Source organism: Aquarana catesbeiana, linkage group LG06 (genome assembly GCF_042186555.1).
Source record: "Aquarana catesbeiana isolate 2022-GZ linkage group LG06, ASM4218655v1, whole genome shotgun sequence".
In the NCBI taxonomy this organism is placed as follows: domain Eukaryota; kingdom Metazoa; phylum Chordata; class Amphibia; order Anura; family Ranidae; genus Aquarana; species Aquarana catesbeiana.
In genome coordinates, this window is record NC_133329.1 from 132,826,241 (window position 1) to 132,845,901 (window position 19,661).

The window sequence follows — 19,661 nt, forward strand, 5'->3', positions numbered from 1 at the left end:
AATATATGTTTTTTTGCAGTGATATATGTTCATGATTTTGGTTCATGATATATACCGTATATTCACTTATATATGCTTAGCGCCACCTTTTATATATTTTTGCAACTTTTTTGTGACTTGTTCGCCTTTGAGGGGCAGCTGCATTTGCATATTCTTCATTCATGGGGTGCCAGTTCTAGGTATCCAATGACTTTACACATTTTCTTTATTTTAATTTTGATGATTATGGTTTACAGCTAGTGAAAACCCAAAATTCAGTATCTCAGAAAATTAGAAAATTACATAAGACCAATAAAAAAAGGATTTTTAATACAGAAATGTTGGCTTACTGAAAAATATGTCTGTTAGAAGACTTTCTTCATCTAATATCTAATATTTATCAATTAACATTACTAACATATATGTATGAATGGGTTAGGTGTTTATAGTATGATTGAGTTGTATATATTTATCTCTTCTAGATTTGGATAAGTAAGAAATAAGATGTTACAGTCTGTGCTTTCCTTTGGAGAGTATTCATATGTCACTAATTAGACTTGAGCTGGTTCCCTTTCGTCCCCTCATCGCAAAGTGGGATAAGGTTTCACATTTAAGAATATAAGTTCTTTATACTATAATATTTATTGATTAAGATATAAATAAGAACAAGGGCTTTTCAATGAATATATACATATATTGTTATATGTAACATTATTTGATTTAGATGATAAAGTTATATGGTATAAGGTATATGGTTGTACATATGGTTCATGCCAATTTCCAGGGATTCCTATGGTATGCCAGTTTAGTTGTGTCATATTGTAATTCAATAGCCAGGCCTCAGTGTGGGGAAAGAAAGCTAGGTTTCCCTAGAGATGATTGTGAAACTACAAGAACTTTAAACCAGTCCATTTTAGGATGAGGTGGGGGCTGTTTTCATGGAGTAAAAAGTAGATACATAGGGTTTTAGAGTCAGACTTTTACACACGAGGAAGCTGTTTGAGCTTCAGATATACAGAGACACACATCTGATTATATACTCAATCTTCAGCTCAAGAATATAACTACATTATTGATATTATTTTTACATTTTGTATTTTAATATCATTCTTGTAATCTTATGCTATTTTATTATTAAATCAATTTTTGAGTTTTTACACAAGAACTGAATGGACTCTCTATTTCGGGACTTTTCTCATCAATATAAGTTTACAGAATATCGAGAGAATATTCATATATTTAACAATGTCCATGTACAGTACACTATGCACTATACCAATACTTGGTCGGTGCTCCTTTTGCATGAATTACTGCATCAATGTGGTGTGGTATGGAGGCGATCAGACACTGAAGTGAGGTGTTATGGAAGCTCAGGTTTCTTTGATAGCAGCCTTCAGCTTATATGCATTTTTGGGTCTAGTGTCTCTCATCTTCCTCTTGACAATACCCCACAGATTCTCTATGGGGTTTAGGTAAAGCGAGTTTGCTGGCCAATCAAGCACAGTGATACCATGATCATTAAACCAAGTATTGGCTCTTTTGGCAGTGTAGGCAGGTGCCAAGTCCTTCTGGAAAAAGAAATAAGCCCCTCCATAAAGCTGGTCAGCAGAGGGAAGCATGAAGTGCTCTAGAATTTCCTGGTAAAGGGCTGCGCTGACTTTGGACTTGATAAAACACAGTGACCCAGACCAGCAGATGACATGGCACTCCAAATCATCACTGACTGTGGAAACTTCGCACTGGACCTCATGCAACTTGGATTCTGTGAGTCTTCACTCTTCCTCCAGACTCTGGGACCTTGATTCCCAAATGGAATGCAAAATTTTCCACAGTCGGTGATGATTTAGGGAGCCATGTCATCTGCTGGTGGTCCAAAGTCAGTGCAGCCCTCTACCAAGAAATTCTAGAGCATTTCATGCTTCCCTCTGCTGACCAGCTTTATGGTGATGCTGATTTCATTTTCCAGCAGGACTTGGCACCTGCCCACACTGCAAAAAAGGGCCAATACTTGGTTTAATGATCATGGTATCACTGTGCTTGACTGGACAGCAAACTCCCCTGACCTTAACCCCATAGAGAATCTGTGGGGTATTGTCAAGAGGAAGATGAGACACCAGACCCAACAATGCAGACGAGCTGAAGGCTGCTATCAAAGCAACCTGGGCTTCCATAACACCTCAGCAGTGCCACAGGCTGATCGACTCCATGCCACACCGCATTGATGCAGTTATTCAAGCAAAAGCCCCGACCAAGTATTGAGTACATACTATATTATACACGGACATACTTTTCAGTAAGCCAACATTTTTGTATTTAAAAAAAATATTAAAAATACTTTTTTTTCTTTTATTGGTCTTATGTAATAAATATTCAAATTTTCTGAGATACTGAATTTTGGGTTTTCCCTAGCTGTAAGCCATAATCAGCAAAATTAAAAGAAAGAAATGCTTGAAATATATCACTCTGTGTGTAACACATCTATATAAAATATATGACTTTCACTTTTTGAATAAATTATTGAAATAAATTAACTTTTTGATGATATTATAATTTTATGAGATGCACCTGTATATTCATTCACTTAATACATAGCTAATGTCATTATGAAATAAATTACTTTCAAAACATTTGATGTGTGATCATAAGCTCTAATGAGCAGGGCCCTCTGATTCCTCCTGTATTGAATTGTATTCTGACTGTACTATCTGCCCCCATATTGTAAAGCTCTGCGCAAACTGTTGGCGCTATAAAAAATCCTAAATACTGTAATAATAATAGTAATTTTAATAGCTCTTGCCTTTTACAATCCCCAAGAGTGAGCCGGATTTTCTTCACAGCATGACCCTTAACAACCTTTCCTATGTAGCAGAGACTTCATGTTCATAGATGTGGTGCATTACAACATCTTATTGTATTTTCACAAACCCAATGACCCATAGCTGTTGTAGAAAAGCCTGTGTGCAGATAGAACAGCATTGATGATATGTCTAATGCATGGACCTTCACTGTGAATTATGTGTCTTCTGTGCTCAATTGCAGAGTGCTTCGGGAGCAGTGGATCCGGGCCAAATATGAGAGAAAAGAGTTTATCTACATCGAGAAGCAGGAACCTTATTCTGCAGGTATGGACATCAATGAAAGCACATTTTATGAATCCTTAGTTCTCCGGATTGTAAACGAAGGAACCAGAGCTTCACATGAGTCTTATTTGATCTTTTGAGTTGAGCTTCATTTTTAAATGGTTGCAGGTACTTACTGTATATAGTGCCGACAATTTTATGCAGCGCTTTACATATATATTGTATAAAAAAAATTACAGCCCTATCCTAGTTTTTCTTTTTTTTTTTTTTTTTTTTTAAGTCTCCTTTAAAGCAGACCTTCAGTCATTTTTTCATCTTTTCCATCTGTTAAATCTTCTGCCCTTGTTGTTTTTAACTTTTCTGCCAGTAAATACCTTATACAGCCCACTTCCTGTTTCTTGTCTGGTAAAAAGCCTAGGCTTATGACATCATACACAGCTGTGCACATACTCATACACAGAGATGTGCAGTGAAGTCTTACTGCCATTTTGGGGGGGGGGGGGGGTGTACCTGGTTTTGACAGGTATTCGCTCTCAATCCTGGATGACTTCACCGCAGCAAACTCATCTGGAAGTTCGTTTCCCTTCCTCATTCCCCCCGCATGCGCAGTGGGGAGCCGGCTGTGAAGCCTGCTGGTTTCCCTTACTCGAGATGGCGGCAGCACCACCCGAGAGCCAACTGAAAAACTAGCTTGGGTGAAGATGCCACTGGATTTGTGGACAGGTAAGCATCCTAATATTAAAGCGGAGTTCCACTGGTTTTTGAGTTTATTAAAAGTCAGCAGCTACAAAAAGTATAGCTGCTGACTTTTAATAAACAGCCACTCGCCTGTCCCACGGTCCAGCGATGCGGTTAGCCGAAGCCTCTGTTCTCTCCCCCTCCTCTTTGCGGCGCCGACATTGTGAGCGCCCAGCTGTGACAGTTTACGGCTTCACACCCAGGCCCACACTGCGCTGCGCTCTGTCAATGGCCAGGCAATGTTCTGGGACCTGTCACGTGTCCCAGAACATTGCCAGGAGGGAGGGACCGCCTAGGAACTTCCTAGGCGGTCGGAAGGAGTTAGTGGGACAGGCAGTCCTACTCCAAACCAGGTACCCAGCCCCCCCCCCCCCCCAAAAAAAATGACATGCCAATTGTGGCATGTCAGGGGGCGAGGAGTACTTAAAGCGAAAGTTCCAATTTTGGGTGGAACTCCACTTTAGTCATCAACTACAGTATTGGACTTTTATTTTTTGGTTCCAGAAGGAGGCAGCTCTGGACCTCAAATCGCGTGTGCTTGATTTATGAATTTATTGGATTTTCTTTTTCCCATTGCATCCTATCAGTTGACAGCTATAACCTTTACAGTCTAGGCTTTAAAAAATTAGGGAGGTTAATTGTTTGTTATAAGCAACAAGAAATGTTTTCTTTAGAGCATGTTTCTTACATCAGGCTCTGGGTTCTATTGGTTATTATTCTGTGATTTGTTTTGGTGCTGCCTGTCGGTGTTATGGTGATAATTTGGTTATGTGATAACCTGTTTGTGAAAATAAAAGGGGCATTTTTCTTCGTGAGTACATAACGACTAACATTCCCTAGCCTCAAAACCTTTCTATGGGTGTGATTGCTATGAGAAAATATTTGGTATTCAACCATCAAATAGCCATCAAATAGCTTTTAATGTTCCTACTTCATAGGCAAAAGGGACTTAATTTTTTTGTCATTATTACTTCTTTGCTGCAATTACCAAGATAAGGAAGCTTTAAAAGCTTCTCATGACACATAGCCAGACTCTTTATTATATATAAACTCACCGACCACTTTATTAGGTACACCTTGTTGCTAGTACCGGGTTGGACCCCCTTTTGCCTTCAGACCTGCCTTAATTCTTTGTGGCATAGATTCAACAAGGTGTTGGAAACATTTGAGAAACATCAGAGATTTTGGTCCATATTGACATGATGGCATCACGCAGTTGCTGCAGATTTGTCGGCTGCACATCCATGATGCAAATCTCTTGTTTCACCACATCCCAAAGGTGCTCTATTGGATTGAGATCTGGTGACTGTGGAGGCCATTGGAATACAGTGACCTCATTGTCATGTTCAAGAAACCAGTGGTGAGATGATTTGGGCTTTGTGACATGGTGCATTATCCTGCTGGAAGTAGCCATAAGAAGATGGGGACACTGTAGTCATAAAGGGATGGATATGGTCAGCAACAATACTAAGGTAGGCCGTGACTTTTAAAAAATGTTTAATTGGTTCTAAGGGGTGCAAAGTTTGCTAAGAAAATATCCCCCACACCATTACACCACCACCACCACCAGCCTGAACCATTGATACAAGGCAGGATGGATCCATGCTTTCATGTTTACACCAAATTCTGACCCTACCATCTGAATGTCACAGCTGAAATCGAGACTCATCAGACTAAGCAGCGTTTTTCAAATCTTCTATTGTCCAATTTTGGTGAACCTGTGCGAATTGTAGCCACTGTTTCCTGTTCTTAGATGACAGGAGTGCACCCGGTGTCTTCTGCTGCTGTAGCCCATTTTCTTCAAGGTTCGATGTGTTGTGCATTTTATAGAAGGTATTCTGCATACCTTGGCTGTAACGAGTGGTTATTTGAGTTACTGTTGCCTTTCTATCATTTTACCATTCTCCTTTGACCTCTGACATCATCAGGGCATTTTCATCCACACAACTGCCACTCACTGGATAATTTCTCTTTTTCGGATCATTCTCTGTAAACCCTAGAGATAGTTGTGCCTGAAAATCCCAGTAGAGCAGCAGTTTTTGAAATACTCAGACTGGCCCATCTGGCACAAACAACCATGCCACGTTCAAAGTCACTTCAATCCCCTTTCTTCCCCATTCTGATTCTTGTTTTGAACCTCAGCAAGTCATCTTCACCACATCTAGATGCCTGAATGCATTGAGTTGGTGTCATGTGATTACTATGGCTGATTATTAATAAATATATATATATATATATATATATATATATACACACAAACACACACACACACACAGTATCTCACCAAAGTGAGTACACCCCACACATTTTTGTAAATATTTTATTCTATCTTTCCATGTGACAACACTGAAGAAATTACACTTTGCTACAATGTAAAGTAGTGAGTGTACAGCTTGTATAACAGTGTAAATTTGCTGTCCCCTCAAAATAACTCAACACACAGCCATTAATGTCTAAACCGCTGGCAACAAAAGTGAGTACACCCCTAAGTGAAAATGTCCAAATCAGACCCAAAGTGTCAATATTTTGTGTGGCCAACATTATTTTCCTGCACTGCCTTAACCCTCTTGGGCATGGAGTTCACCAGAGCTTCACAGGTTGCCACTGGAGTCCTCTTCCACTTCTCCATGACGACATCACAGAGCTGGTGGATGTTAGAGACCTTGCGCTCCTCCACCTTCCGTTTGAGGATGCCCCACAGATGTTCAATAGGGTTTAGATCTGGAGACATGCTTGGCCAGTCCATCACCTTTACCCTCAGCTTCTTTAGCAAGGCAGTGGTCATCTTGGAGGTGTGTTTGGGGTCGTTATGTTGGAATACTGCTCTGCAGCCCAGTCTCCGATGTGAGGTGATCATGCTCTGCTTCAGTATGTCACAGTACATGTTGGCATTCATGGTTCCCTCAATGAACTGTAGCTCCCCAGTGCCGGCAGCACTCATGCAGCCCCAGACCATGACACTCCCACCACCATGCTTGACTGTAGGCATCTAAGCTAAATAAGTTTATCTTGGTCTCATCAGACCACAGGACATGGTTCCAGTAATCCATGTCCTTAGTCTGCTTGTCTTCGGCAAACTGTTTCAGGCTTTCTTGTGCATCATCTTTAGAAGAGTCTTCCTTCTGGAACGACAGCCATGCAAATCAATTTGATGCAGTGTGTGGCATATGGTCTGAGCACTGACAGGCTGACCCCCACTCCTTCAACCTCTGCAGCAATGCTGGCAGCACTCATATGTCTATTTCCCAAAGACAACCTCTGGATATGACGCTGAACATGTGCACTCAACCTATTTGGTCGACCATGACGAGGCCTGTTCTGAGTGGAACCTGTCCTGTTAAACCGCTGTATGGTCCTGGCCACAGTGCTGCAGCTCAGTTTCAAGGTTTTTGGCAATCCTCTAATAGCCTAGGCCATCTTTATATAGAGCAACAATCCTTTTTTTTAGATCCTCAGAGAGTTCTTTGCCATGAGGTGCTACGTTGAACTTCCAGTGACCAGTATGAGCGAGTGAGAGCGATTACACCAAATTTAACACACCTGCTCCCCATTTACACCTGAGAACTTGTAACACTAACAAATCACATGACACCGCGGAGGGAAAATGGCTAATTGGGCCCAATTTGTACATTTTCACTTAGGGGTGTACTCACTTTTGTTACCAGCGGTTTAGATATTAACCACATCAGCCCCGGAAGATTTGGCTGCTGAATGACCGGGCCATTTTTTGCGATTCGCACACTGCGTTGCTTTAACTGACAATTGCGTGGGCGTGCAATGCTGCACCCAAACAAAATTGACGTCCTTTTCTTCCCCATAAATAGAGCTTTCTTTTGGTGGTATTTGATAGCCTCTGCGGTTTTTAATTTTTGCGCTATAAACAAAAAAAGAGCGACAATTTTGAAAAATACACAATATTTTGTACTTTTTGCTATAATAAATATGCCCTTTTTTTTTAAAAAAAAAAGCTAATTTTTTTCCTCAGTTTAGGCCGATATGTATTCTTCTACATATTTTTGGTAACAAAAATCGCAAAAAGCGTACATTGATTGGTTTGCTCAAAAGTTATACGTTTACAAAATAGGGGATAGATTTATAGCATTTTTATTATTATTTTTTTTTTTTACTAGTAATGGCGGCGATCTGCGATTCTGCGACATTATGGTGGACACATCGGACACTTTTGACACATTTTTTAGACCATTGGCATTTATACAGCGATCAGTGCTAAAAAAATGCGCTGATTACTGTAAAAATGTCACTAGCAGGGAAAAGGGGTGTGTTGTTACAAAAAAAGGAAAAAAAACACTAGGGGGCGACCAAGGGGGTTCCCTTTGTGTGTTTCTAACTGTAGGGGGAGGGGACTGAACTAGAGGACATGACAGATCGTGGTTCCTAGCTATTAGGAACTCACGATCTGTCACTCCTCACAGAATAGAACAGGGATTTGTGTGTTTACACACACGCGTAGATCCCTGTTCTGCCTCTCGTGCCCGCAATCGCTCAATCGATCAAAGTGTCATTTCTTCAGTGTTGTCACATGAAAAGAAATAATAAAATATTTACAAAAATGTGAGGGGTGTACTCGTGTTTGTGAGATACTGTGTTTGTGTATATATACAGTGCCTTGAAAAAGTATTCACACACCTTTGAAATTTTCAACATTTTGTCATGTTACAAGGAAAATGTAAATGTATTTTATTGAAATTTTATGTCATAGACCAACACAAAGTGGCGAATAATTGTGAAGTGGAAGGAAAATGATAAATGGTTTTCAATTTTTCTTACAAATAAATATGTGAGTGTGGCGTGCATTTGTATTCAGCCCCCCCCAGTCAATACTTTGTAGAACCACCTTTTGCTGCAATTACAGCTGCAAGTCTTTCTAGAGATATCTCTACCAGCTTTGCACATCTAGAGAGTGACATTTTTGCCCATTCTTTGCAGAATAGCTCAAGCTCAGTCAGATTGGATGGAGGGCGTCTGTGAACAGCAATTTTCAAGTCTTGCCACAGATTTTCAATTGGATTTAGGTCTGGACTTTGACTGAGCCATTCTAACACATGAATAGGCTTTGATTTAAACCATTCCATTGTAGCTCTGGCTGTATGTTTAGGGTTGTTGTCCTGCTGGAAGGTAAACCACAGCCCCAGTCTTTTGCAGACTCTAACAGGTTTTCTTCTAAAATTGCCCTGTATTTGGCTCTATTCATCTTCCCATCAACTCTGACCAGCTTCCCTGTCCCTGCTGAAGAAAGGCATCCCCACAACATGATGCTGCCACCACCATGTTTCACGATGGTGATGGTGTGTTCAGGTTGGCGTGCAGTGTTAGTTTTCCGCCACACATAGCGTTTTGTTTTTAGGCCAAAAAGTTCCATTTTGGTCTCATCTGACCAGAGCACCTTCTTCCACATGTTTGCTGTGTCCCCCACATGGCTTCTCACAAACTGCAAATGGAACTTCTTATGACTTTCTTTCAGTAATGGCTTTCTTCTTCCATAAAGGCCAGATTTGTGGAATGCATGACTAATAGTTGTCCTGTGGACAGATTCTCCCACCTGAGCTGTGGATTTCAGAAGCTCCTCCAGAGTTACCATAGGCCTGTTGGCTGCTTCTCTGATTAATGCTCTCCTTGCCCGGCCTGTCAGTTTAGGTGGATAGACATGTCTTGGTAGGTTTGCAGTTGTGCCATACTTGGATGATGGATTCAGATGGTGGATTAAACAGTGCTCTGTGAGATGTTCAAAGCTTGGAATATTTTTTTTGAAACCCAGCCCTGCTTTTAACTTCTCCACAACTTTATCCCTGACCTGTCTGGTGTGTTCCTTGGTCTTCATGATGCTGTTTGTTCACTAAGGTTCTCTAAAACACCTCTAAGGGGTTCACAGAACAGCTGTTTTTATACTGAGATTAAATTACACACAGGTGGACTCTATTTACTAATTAGGTGACTTCTGAAGGCAATTGGTTCCACTAAATTTTACTTAGGGGTATCAGGGTAAAGGAGGCTGAATAGAAATGCACACCACACTTTTCAGATATTTATTCATAAAAAAAAAATTGAAAACCATTTATCATTTACTTTCCACTTCACATTTAGGTGCCACTTTGTGTTGGTCTATCGCATAAAAGCCTAATAAAATACAGTTATGATTTTGGTTGTAACATGACAAAATGTGGAAAATTTCAAGGGGTATGAATACTTTTTCAAGGCACTGTGTGTGTGTAATATATATACACATACATGCACTAATGACAGACTAGTTGTGTTTTTTTACCTCTGTGTCCATTTTTTTAACTTTTTTTTACAGTCTGTTTTGTCTATTGAATGTGTGTTAGCTTGTAAAGCATGTTACAATATCATTTATCGTTTCTGGATCATTTTAAGAAGCATTTAATACACAAGTTCCATTCACTGTGTCTTGAAAGAAAACATAAGGTTTGCAAAGTCGATGGGTGATTCTGTTAACTAGATTCCAGTTGTAACCAAAGTACCACTTTTGGGTGGATTTATGCCGTAAAGAAGGTTGTACCAGTAAGTCATTGTTGTGTCAAATGGTTGCCTCTGAGATCTGGTAGTCTTCATAAAGGAGTAAATTGGTTGTGAAGAGAAGCTTCCCAGTGCTCTGTTTGTATGAAATGGCCATATTATTCCCTTATCATTTTTGGGTAATTATAGCCCTTTTGTTCTGTGACCAAGACTAACTATTATTAATCCATGACCCATCATTAGAAATGTGTTCCTGTGTCTGGCCAATCCTCCGCCTCAACACATCCCAGTTACTTTCTCTTTCACTCCAGTGCAAAGATGACTAATCTGTAGGCACAAGTATCTTCACTTGTCTTCCAAGGAAGAGGGGGGGTGCCTGACCAGGTCAGTTATATTGCGTGTATTAGACAGTGCAGTCAAAAGCTGGTACCTGTTGCACTTGTAAAAAAAAAGACGCTGTTAGTACAATGACTATCTGACAGAATATCTATTTGTGTGACTTCAGTTGGGCTCTATAGGGAACTCACATATGGAAATTGCCATTGCTGACATGTTTAAGAGTTCAAGGGCTTTCTTTCTGATCTAGTCACTGCCCTGGAACAAGTGTGCTAAATTCTGTGAATGGGGGAGAGACAGATGAAAGACTGTATCCTCTCCCCAATTTATAAAAGGCACTGCGTTCTATGAAAACAATGCAAGGACTTTTGTCAATGGAGGAGGGGGGAGGGAGCATCCGGTGCCCATCAGGACCTTCTTCAGTGTATTTCAGTGTTAGACCCACAGCTAATAATAACCCCTACAGTGCAGGAAGTTCAGTGCCTTGAAGAGGTCCAGGCATCACTGGAGAGAAGATTTTTTACAAGAACCATCAATCTACAGGATGTAGGACATACCGCATTCAGGTATGTTATGTGACTGCAGCTTTAGCAAAAAAAAAAATGTAACTAAGCTTTAAAGCAAATGTGTAATCTGCTTATATTTTGGCTTCTCTTGTTCCTCCTCTCTCTCCTCATCAATATGCTAATTACATGTTTAAACGTCAAACCTTTCTGTCTTCAGTACTTACCTTATTTAGACTCGGGGATGTCATCAATAGATCTCTGTGCTTCTCTATGCAGTGCATAACAACCTGCCTCAGTAATCCTCCAAAGAGCCCTTTGAAGGAGTTATGCAGATATGAAATGCATTGATGGGTGGGAGTGAGTCTAGATAAGTGGGCTGAATTTACATGTATCCACACTAGGGAACACCCACATATGATGCTGAGCCTCCATGACTGAGAGAAAGCCAAAAATTTAAAGAAGTGGGTCAGGGACAGTAAGGGTGGGGATGGAAGGACTAGATGTTGCTGGATGTCCTCCAGTGTGGAAATGAGGTGGTTTCGCTTGCTGGAGCTTCTAATGCAAACTGAGAAACTCAGTGTGCAGTGAAGTCCGAGTACAGGGGAGGGACATTGGTGTAGTGAAGGTAAGGCTGGAGTTCAGCTTTAAAGGAATATCCAGTGGCCCAGAGTCTCTCTTTAAGCCTTCAGCCATATGCTGTGGGGTAAGCCAGCTGTACTGCTGTGTACAGCACAGAATAAGTGAATGTATGTAATTTCCCTCTGCTGTTCTCTGTAACCTCCCATCCTCCACTTACATTATTCATATTTCCTGTACAATAGCATTTCTTTGTACTAGATGGGGATAAGAAAAGACTGAGCTGGCGGAATTTGCAGGATTAATAATTTATGTGTATATTTTAGTAGTAGCCCCCATCTCCATCAAAACATTTTCTCTTTGTATGTGAGAACTTTGTTTTTAAGTGTATTGGCAGAATTGCCAGGAGTGGCCAGGACTAAATGTGCTAAAATAATTATTCATCTAATACAAAAAGTAATTTTAATGGTAAGGACGTGACATTGAAAATCTTTCTGTTTAGTTAATTGTGTCTGGCCATCAAATACCTCCGCTGGAGTCCAGAAGCATCTTTTCGAAGAATTAGTAGCTTTGCAGAACTTGATAAGTCTTATGTATGCAGAAGCAGTCATCCACTTAAGAAGGCAAATCCCTTTGTTCTGCTTTCCTTTCAAACTCTACTTCTGACCAGTCCACTGCATAGATCTATTCGAACAAACTGATCCTTTGGCTCCTAAATACAGTACGTCCTTCTTGCCAATAGAAGTGATTCAAAGTGTGAAATAATAAATAAATGCACAGTATTTCTGAAAGACCCAGGATGTTATTTTAAAGGGGACCTACTGCTTTTCCAAAAAGCCCACACACAGTGTACTATGTATGCAGACAATAAACCAAAGCTTCCTTTCTTGGATTGGATTTGAAACTCAATTCCACATAGGCCTAGTTGCTGACTCGTGATTTGTTGTGGTTCTCCCTCCCCTCCACGCAGTGATGCCCAGTCCCACAGCAGGTGGGATGGCGAAGTCCAGGAAGCATTGGGGATATGTTGGGAGAGGCACACCAGGCGTCATAGAAAGGAATTGGGTAGACCCAATTGGGTACAACCGCTGGATCACTTTTATTAGAAAGCTGACGTTAAGCTTGTGGAGTATAGGAAACTTACGGTGGTGGCAGTAATAGGGTTATTAGACTGCAGAAAATGATAATTAAACTCAGCGCTGCTCCTTTAACTCAAACCAATACAGTATTAAGCAAACCTATACCACCATATACAGTATCATGATATACAGTGGGGACGGAAAGTATTCAGACGCCCTTAAATTTTTCACTCTTTGTTATATTGCAGCCATTTGCTAAAGTCATTTAAGTGAATTTTTTTCCTCATTAATGTACACACAGCACCCCATATTGACAGAAAAACAGAATTTTTGACATTTTTGCAGATTTATTAATAAAGAAAAACTGAAATATCACATGGTCCTAAGTATTCAGACCCTTTGCTCAGTATTTAGTAGAAGCACCCTTTTGATCTAATACAGCCATGAGTCTTTTTGGGAAAGATGCAACACGTTTTTCACACATGGATTTGGGGATCCTCTGCCATTCCTCCTTGCAGATCCTCTCCAGTTCTGTCAGGTTGGATGGTAAACGTTGGTGGACAGCCATTTTTAGGTCTCTCCAGAGATGCTCAATTGGGTTTAAGTCAGGGCTCTGGCTGGGCCATTCAAGAGCAGTCACAGAGTTGTTGTGAAGCCACTCCTTTGTTATTTTAGCTGTGTGCTTAGGGTCATTGTCTTGTTGGAAGGTAAACCTTCAGCCCAGTCTGAGGTCCTGAGTACTCTGAAGGTTTTCGTCCAGGATATCCCTGTACTTGGCCGCATTCATCTTTCCCTTGATTGCAACCAGTCATCCTGTCCCTGCAGCTGAAAAACACCCCCACAGCATGATGCTACCACCACCATGCTTCACTGTTGGGACTGTATTGGACAGATGATGAGCAGTGCCTGGTTTTCTCCACACATACCTCTTAGAATTAAGGCCAAAAAGTTCTATCTTGGTCTCATCAGACCAGAGGATTCTATTTCTCACCATCTTGGAGTCCTTCAGATGTTTTTTAGCAAAACCATGCTGGCTTTCATGTGTCTTGCACTGAAGAGAGGCTTCCGTTGGGCCACTCTGCCAAAAAGCCCCGTTTGGTGGAGGGCTGCAGTGATGGATGACTTTCTACAACTTTCTCCCATCTCCCGACTGCATCTCTGGACCTCAGCCACAGTGATCTTTGGGTTCTTCTTTACCTCTCTCACCAAAGCTCTTCTCCCCCCGATAGCTCAGTTTGGCCGGACGGCCGGCTCTAGGAAGGGTTCTGGTCGTCACAAACATCTTCCATTTAAGGATTATGGAGGCCACTGTGCTCTTAGGAACCTTAAGTGCAGCAGAAATTTTTTTGTAAACTTGGCCAGATCTGTGCCTTGCCACAATTCTGTCTCTGAGCTCTTCAGGCAGTTCCTTTGACCTCATGATTCTCATTTGCTCTGACATGCACTGTGAGCTGTAAGGTCTTATATAGACAGGTGTGTGGCTTTCCTAATCAAGTCCAATCAGTATAATCAAACACAGCTGAACTCAAATGAAGGTGTAGAACCATCTCAAGGATGATCAGAAGAAATGGACAGCACCTGAGTTAAATATATGAGTGTCACAGCAAAGTGTCTGAATACTTAGGACCATGTGATATTTCAGTTTTTCTTTTTTAATAAATCTGCAAAAATGTCAACAAGTCTGTGTTTTTCTGTCAACATGGGGTGCTGTGTGCACATTAATGAGGAAAAAAATGAACTTAATTGATCTTAGCAAATGGCTGCAATATAACAAAGAGTGAAAAATTTAAGGGGGTCTGAATACTTTCCGTCCCCACTGTAGCTTAATGACATAATATAAAGTGCAGAAATATAAAATATATAGCATGCAATCATATAAAGTCCATCCATTGTGTTGTGCTGAACTTGTAAACAGTTGTGGTGATGGTTTTCAGGTGACTAATCGTGCTCCCCTCTTAGGTCCCCACTCACCAGAAAGAGGGAAAAAATACGCCTACAAGTATCTTCAGATCAGCGTCTCCAGTCAGTAATAACTGGGTTGTATGGTCCCTATGTAGTGTCCATACAACCCAGTTATTGCTGACGGGAGACGCTGGTCTGGAGATACTTATAGACATATTTTTTGCCTCTTTCTGGTGAGTGGGGACCACGTTCAGTCACCTGAAAACCATCACAACTGTTTACAAGCTCAGCACAACACATTGGATGCACTTTATATATTTTATATTTCTGCACTTTTTTTGCACTGAGCACCTTATATTATGTCGTTAAGCTATATCATGATACTGTATATGTTGGTATAGGTTTGCTTAATACTGTATTGGTTTGAGTTAAAGGAGCAGCGCTGCGTTTAATTTTCATTTTCTGCATTTACTGGGATCTTTCACCTTTCACTTAACAGCAGCCCTATTATATTACAACATATTTCTTATTTTTTAATTATTATTCCCATAGCACGGGTTACTTTCTTTTCTTTAGGGTTATTAGACTGCTGAGGTCTCCAAAAAAGGACCTGTCACTTGCCCATGCTATCACATAGGAGTCCCCTTGTGATCACAATAAAGTTAAAAAAGTCTTAAAAATTATAAATTTTAATAAAAAATTATTACATACACACAAATGCAAACGTGTGCATGGGCCATAATTCACAGTTAACTCTAAACTAATAACCTTTGAAGGTTTGTAAAGCATCATCTATGGACAATTTTGTGTTTTCATCGTTTTTCACCATTTTATGGCCACGCACAATTTTAAAGCTTGATATGTTCACTATATATATATATATATATATATATATATATATATACGCAACATAACCCCATCCTTTATATTTTACCAAAATTGGGTATTTTATTGTGTTTGTGTGTACTAAGATTCTTTTTTTTTTCCACTGAAAATATGGGTTTAATAAACAGTTGCACAAATATCGTTAAACATGAAAAACTGCAACTGCTAGCATTTCTGATTTTAGAAAATACATAATTGATTGGGTGTTCAAAGTAATTTTCTAGCAAAAAATTACATTTTAACATGGGTGTGAAAAATGACAAAAAAAAACACCCCAGTAGACAATTGGTTAGTCCATACCCATGGTCTACCTAAACATCCACCTCAATCTAATTTGCTAGAACTTGATGTAACCCAGGCCAGTTTCTTACAAGCTCATCCAATTTCATAAAGTCCAACAATTGCAACCATCCTGCCAAATCAGCAGAGATGAGGAGTGTGTATGTAAAAAGATATTATGAGTTTTTTAGCTTCACACATTTTAATGCTTTTAACTTAAGTTTTCACAAGGCATTTCATGTAATCCAATAAACAATTGGTCCTATTGATTTCTCAAAAGAAACACTCAGCACTAGGGAAAATGAGAATTATATATTTATTCAGCTAGCGAGTATGGTAAGGTGGTCACCCATCCGAGTACTGACCTGACCAGACGCGACCCAGCTTAGTTTCCAAAATCAGACAAGTGCAATACTTAGGCAGCTAGCAAGTAAGGTAGACCCCTTACATAGCCTTAGGTTATCATTTAATAAAGATCTGCTTTAAGTACATGGTTGTGTGTACTGTATATACTGTATATAATGTGCTTGCATACCTGTCAAGAAGGAACCAAGCAGTTACTATTTTCTTTTTTACTTAAAATGTACTAGATTTGACACACAAAGCAAATCATTGCTCATTAATATAGTGTGTGGACCAGTGATTCTCAACCAGGGTTCTGTTGAACCCTAGGGTTCCTCCAGAGGTTGCTAGGGGTTCCTTCAGCATTGGGCTGATTTCTGCCTCTCAGATAAGTTCCCACTGACACCATTGATCTTTTTAGCTATCTATAAGGAGGTAATTCTTCCCAATAACCACAATTGTAAGGACCATTCCTCTTACTGACCATCACACTAATGTATCGTGAGTTGTAGATTTCTACTTTTTAGCAGGGGTTCCTCAAGACCGGAGAACTATTTCAAGGGTTCCTCTGTGTTGAAAAGGTTGGGAAAGGCTGGCATGGACATTTAACATTTATTTCTGCCCAAAAAGGACCCTGCAGTCTAATACTCCTACCACAGCTTCATGTACACATGCTAGAAACAATTTGAGTGGAAACTAAAAAAAACTCGCCAGTATGTAAACGCATGAATTGGGTTCCAGGTGGGATTTGAACCCAAGACCTTAGAGCTGCGAGACGAGATTAAAAATTACTTAGTCACCATGTTCCCCGTAAAACTGTCATAATTTTCAGGTTCATAGTAACTAAGACAGAGGGTGACCTAAAACTACACTAAGTGGTAAAAGCGAGAGACGGCAGCAGTATAATAACATTAATTTGACAGAGTAATCTTTAGTCACAGGCACAGTAACCTTTTTCCCTTAGAGCCGTTCACCTTGGCTTATGAAATCAGTCAAGCACGCACTTTTATTCTATTACAAGCTTGAAGGTTAGGGGAAAAAAAGGATAAAGAGAAAGAAATATAAAAATCCGCTGATCTGGCGCTTCACAAACACATCATTGAAAACATTTTAAAATTCCATTTTGCTGGGAATAGATGTAGTGTTGTAGAGCAGCCCAATTATCCTGTCAGGGTTACATGCAAATGATCTTTATCTCACCTTCACTAGGCTGGATGGCACATGCAGAACCTCACAGGAAGCTATTTGCGCTTCACATTTGCTAGGAAAACAAGAAAATAAACAAGCTGGTTTGAGATGGCAAGAGATGGCAAACGGGTGGTTTTGCATCTGTTGGGAACAGCAAGTAACAGAAGGAGCAGCATTTTGAGCATACTGATTTACCAAGTTTAATCTCTACTGAAATTGTTATATTTACTTTATAACCTTACAAGATGGTTATAGGACAGACTTTTATTACATATGCTATATCAAATGTTTTTAAATATTTATATTTGTCCAAGCAGAACTACAGCTTAAAAAAAAGCTTAAGATGTAAAGTTTTTGCTGCAATACTCACTTTCAGTCTGGGGCTGCCATTTTCAGAAAGCCCTTTGCACCACTAGATGATCATCCTTGGAATAAAAAAAAACTCCATATACATTATATATCTATATACAGTGTATACATTGTGACAGTAGGAGATGCTGTCAAGGTAAAATTGATAGTTTGGGGGACACAGAGTATGCACATTTGCTTGGTGCAAGGCTACAGAGTATAAATGTGGATTGGAGAAAACTGCTTTCGCAGCTTTCTCCAGGTTTTGGTATTCGGTCATGGGGCTCTGTAGTTTGGAGATTCCATAGTGTCTTGGGTGGGACGGGATCTCCAACCCTGTGTCCAGACTTTGGAGATTACCAGCAGGGTGTGTGCTCAGGTGAGCACAGCACTTATAATGAGGATATGGGAAGACCTCAAGGCTCCCAGTTGGAGACTGCTCCACCCTCCCGAGGAGTCCAGGCAAGCAAGGGAGAAGTGTGCATGTCTGTACAGGTCTGTCTGTCAGAGCAGACAGAGGGTCCAAGCCTGTGGGCTGGAAAAGGAAGCTGGAAAAGAGTGCTGAGGTACTGGGTTTACAGGAACTCTGTTATAGAGCCGAGAGGGCTGAAGCATAAGTTTAAGCAGCAGTGCTGCTAAAGAGAGCCAGGTGGCTTGGTATTTTTGATTGAACTTACATTGTTGCTGTGGAAAGCTGAAACCCTGTGTGGGCAACTCTTCTGTTATCGGACATTTTCTTTCTTTAATAAAAGTGGGCCTACAAGCCCTTAAAACTGCATATCTGGCGTGGACTCAGCTCTACCTTTAAGCTAAACCAACCCCCGATGTTACAACATAGGACACCCCTCACATTTTTAAAAATTTTTTGTTATATCTTTTCATGTGACAACACTGAAGAAATGATACTTTGCTACAATGTAAAGTAGTTAGTGTAGAGCTTGTATAACAGTGTAAATTTGCTGTCCCCTCAAAAAAAACCTCAACACACAGCCATTAATGTCTAAACCGCTGGCAACAAAAGTGAGTACACCCCTAAGTGAAAATGTCCAAATTTGGCCCAAAGTGTCAATATTTTGTGTGACCACCATTATTTTCCAGCACTGCCGTAACACTCTTGGGCATGGCGTTCACCAGAGCTTCACAGGTTGCCACTGGAGTCCTCTTCCACTCCTCCATGATGACATCACGGAGCTGGTGGATGTTAGAGACCTTGCATTCCTCCACCTTCCATTTTATCAAGTCAGTGGTCGTCTTGGTGGTGTGTTTTGGGTCGTTATGTTGGAATACTGCCCTGTGGCCCAGTCTCCGAAGGGGAGGGATCATGCTCTGCTTCAGTATGTAACAGTACATGTTAGTATCCATGGTTCCCTCAATGAACTGTAGCTCCCCGGTGCCGGCAGCTCTCATGCAGCCCCAGACCATGACACTCCCACCACCATGCTTGACTGTAGGCAAAACACACTTGTCTTTGTACTCCTCACCTGGTTGCTGCCACACACGCTTGGCACCATCTGAACCAAATACGTTTATCTTGGTCTCATTAGGCCACAGGACATGGTTCAAATAATCCATGTCCTTAGTCTGCTTGTCTTCAGCAAGCCGAGCATGATCCCCTCCCTCCAGAGACTGGGCTATTCCAACATAACGACCCCAAACACATATCCAAGATGACCACTGCCTTGCTAAAGAAGCTGAGGGTAAAGGTGATGGACTGGCCAAGCATGTCTCCAGACCTAAACCCTATTAAGCATCTGTGGGGTACCCTTAAATGGAAGGTGGAGGAACGCAAGGTCTCTAACATCCACCAGCTCCATGAAGTCGTCATGGAGGAGTGGAAGAGGACTCCAGTGGCAACCAGTGAAGCTCTGGTGAATTCCATGCCCAAGTGGGTTTAGGTAGTGCTGGAAAATAATGGTGGCCACACAAAATAT

General features: G+C 40.7%; 1 protein-coding gene across 1 annotated transcript in view; it reads left to right on the top strand.

The window, feature by feature from the left end:
* ADAP1 (ArfGAP with dual PH domains 1) overlaps nt 1-19,661 on the top strand; it is a 387,735-nt gene that overhangs the window by 184,322 nt on the left and 183,752 nt on the right. The window contains exon 4 of the mRNA XM_073636836.1: nt 3,019-3,101. Within this exon, the coding sequence (XP_073492937.1) occupies nt 3,019-3,101 (83 nt within the window). The remainder of the gene's footprint in view (nt 1-3,018; nt 3,102-19,661) is intronic.